The following is a 3,217-nucleotide window of genomic DNA, read 5'->3' on the forward strand; positions in this document are numbered from 1 at the left end:
TTAAAAATAAAATATAGGAATTAAAATATAGGAATTTAAGTTTAGACTAATGTACAAAATATATATTATATCTATTCTATCCTTTAGTGGTTAGCAGGCCTTCTTTCAAACCTAAGACCCAGGTTCAATTCCCCTATCCCTTATACAAACAACTTTAATTTTCTTTCAACGATTGGTTAGAAATAAAACTATTACATTTAAATAAATTAAATCCTTCAATCAAGCGACGGCACATGTCATGATATTTGACACTAATGACACGTGGCACAATCTGGTTCAAAGATTAAATTTATTTTAATTTATAAAAATTAAGACTAAATTAATAGAATATATAAGTAACAGTGATCAAATGTGTAATTATACTAATTTTGTTAACTGCCACGTCATCACTTCCGTTAAATGTTAACAAGTGGCCTAATTGAATGTATTTAAATAGTTGAGTGACCTTATTGATAAAAATTAAAAATAGTGGTCAAAATGAAAAGGGGCTATAATTAGGTGGTATCTGATATAGTTTACCCTAACATTTAATTAAAAAGTATGTTGTTTCAATTAAAACTTTTGTTATAATTACACATTTATAGATCAAATATATAATTATATTAATTTTTTAACTGTTACATTATTTTTTCTATTAGCTAGTTATGATAAGTAATTTGGTTAACATCATTTAAATAATTAAATAATTTGATTGATAAAATTTAAGGATAAATTATCATATTAGGACCATTCATAGTTAAATGATCATAGATGTTCTAATACAAACTTTTGTGGTATAAATTGAATGATAAATAGAGAAGATGATAAGAGAAAAAAACAATAATCAAACGGGGAATGATAGAATATATGAAATAATGTACTTTTGTCAGCATGAAGATTCAATGAACAAAAGAATGAACAGTTGCAGCACTTGAAAAACGTGATAAAAATGTGTATTGAGATGCAAGTTCGTGGAATTACCAAAAGAAAACAAGAACTTTAATACCAAAGTTTGAATTTATATAATAATCAAACCCCTAATAGGAGGAGCTCAACCTATTCAGTTCCTCTGTAGCAACATTTCGATATCTCCAAGAACACCCCAAATATGTACTGTGAGAGTGCTTCGGAATCTGATCTCAGCCTCTTGGACTCCATTCGTCGGTATCTTCTGGAAGATGATTCCGATACAATTCCGTTTGCGGAAAATGTAGCAGAAAATGATCTCCTTTTTACGGTTGTTGATGATGCGATTAATGTTGATCAATGGATGAACTTCGATCAGTTCTTTGACGCGGCGGAGGACACGGTGGCTGTTAATAATGTTCCATTTTCCAGTTCAGAAGTGACTTCTGAGATATCGGAGACCACTCCGACTGCTAGTGTCTCTGAATCTCATGCGCCTCCGAAGAAGGTACATTTTAAGGGAGTTAGGAGAAGGCCGTGGGGGACGTATACGGCGGAGATAAGGGATCCGACGCGAAACGGTGCGAGGACCTGGCTCGGTACTTACGAGACTCCCGAGGATGCTGCTCTTGCTTATGACACTGCGGCTTTTAAAATGCGAGGTGCGAAAGCCAAGATGAATTTTCCCCACCTCATCGGCTCCGATCTGGTAGAGCCTGTTAGAGTAACCAATAACAAGCGAAGATCTCCGGAGCCGTCTTCCTCTTATTCATCAGCTCAGTTGCCATCATCTCCGTCGTCCACGGTAACATCGGATGATAGAACTCCAAATTTGAAACGGAGGAGGAATGAGATTAATTATCCGATTAAAGCCGAGTTTGAGCCAGATATGTATCAGTTGATGATGCCAATTCAATTTTGATAAATTGCTATCTGCTAATAATTGAATTGTACATATTTTATTAATTATTTCTATTTTAAATAGAGATTTTATTTATTTATTCGGAATATTTTTGGGTACTTTAGAATTGATTAGGGATGTGTTATCTTTCGCTTCAGTTAAAATTATTTTGAATTTTTTAAAATATAATTTGTTTATTTTCTAAAATCAAAATATTCAGGTAAATTATTAAAAAATTAAATTTAAAATAAATAAAAAATATAAATAAATGACATCTCTTGAATAATAGTTTTCTTCATATATGCTTTATGAGTATATTTTTATAAATACTCTCGTTTATGCCTTCAAAGTTATTTCGACAAATTTATTTAACAAAATTTCGTGGTGAAGTCATCTTTACATTTTGAATTGTTAAAATAATCAAGTCTTTGAGGATCGATTAAAACCATTGATGGAAGTTGTCTAAAATATTTTCACGCAATTCTTGAGTTCTTCTTACATTCAAGCATCTCATCTTTTATTTTTTTAATTTTAATATTATTTCTTGTTGTTTTCTTACTTTGTTTCTTGTTTCATCAATCCGTAACAAGAATTATTATTTTTTATCTAAGCGCCTAAAGTATTATAGAGATAATCAATTTGACGAATCAATCATTTTCGAAGAGATTTTATCATTTACTTTCAAGTTTAGGTTCTTGATGACTTATTGAATTGCTTATTGTGTGTTTTGGTATCTTCTTGAAGTGCTTATTATGCTTTTTTTGTGTCTTTTTGTTCAAATGTATCAAAATATCCTTTTTTTATTTTATTTTTCTTTTATTCTTCCTTCTCAAGTAACGTCTACTACTAATAATAGATCACCTTTTTGCACAAAAAATAAAAATAAAGGATATAAATAAGTATAAATATTTTGAAAAAATAAATAAATATTATCAACAGTAATATAATAATAGAATGTGAAGGTAAATTAATAATTGATTTTATCATAGTTTAATTAAAACACATCTAAGACAACTATCAACCTCTATCAAATGAGAAAAATAATTTTAAATACCCAAAGATCAAAGTAAAAATAATTAGTAAGAAATTTACCCGTATAACCCTTAATATATAACTATATAATATTTATAACTATAATTTAAAATTAATTATTTAACATTATTTTGTAATATTGTTAAATATTTTGTGGTTGTTGGTGCAAGCAATGTTATGCTACAAAGATAAAGTTCCATGTCAGCCATTATATAATTAATTTACCCCATCCAAAATACTAGTAATATATTCTCCTTTTATTAAGTTTTGAATATCATCGAATGATAGTGAAAGTACACCCATAGCCCATAGGAATATAAAATTCTAAGTAGACAACATTAATTCTTTTTAACAAAAGGGGAATATTAGTTCAAAATGACAAATTTAATTGTATATCAT

At 29.1% G+C, this 3,217-nt stretch overlaps 1 protein-coding gene across 1 annotated transcript; it reads left to right on the forward strand.

The window, feature by feature from the left end:
- The first annotated feature begins 1,087 nt into the window (after positions 1-1,087).
- Positions 1,088-1,807, forward strand: LOC120208624 (ethylene-responsive transcription factor 13-like). Its single transcript, XM_039207851.1, has one exon. The coding sequence runs from the start codon at positions 1,088-1,090 to the stop codon at positions 1,805-1,807; it is 720 nt and encodes a 239-aa protein (XP_039063782.1).
- The last annotated feature ends 1,410 nt before the right edge of the window (positions 1,808-3,217 follow it).

This window comes from Hibiscus syriacus, unplaced genomic scaffold (assembly GCF_006381635.1).
Source record: "Hibiscus syriacus cultivar Baekdansim isolate YM2019G1 unplaced genomic scaffold, ASM638163v2 tig00016725_pilon, whole genome shotgun sequence".
In the NCBI taxonomy this organism is placed as follows: domain Eukaryota; kingdom Viridiplantae; phylum Streptophyta; class Magnoliopsida; order Malvales; family Malvaceae; genus Hibiscus; species Hibiscus syriacus.

Excerpts from the sequence above, each read along its gene's own strand:
- LOC120208624 (XM_039207851.1), top strand. The coding sequence starts at position 1,088 with ATGTACTGTGAGAGTGCTTCGGAATCTGATCTCAGCCTCTTGGACTCC.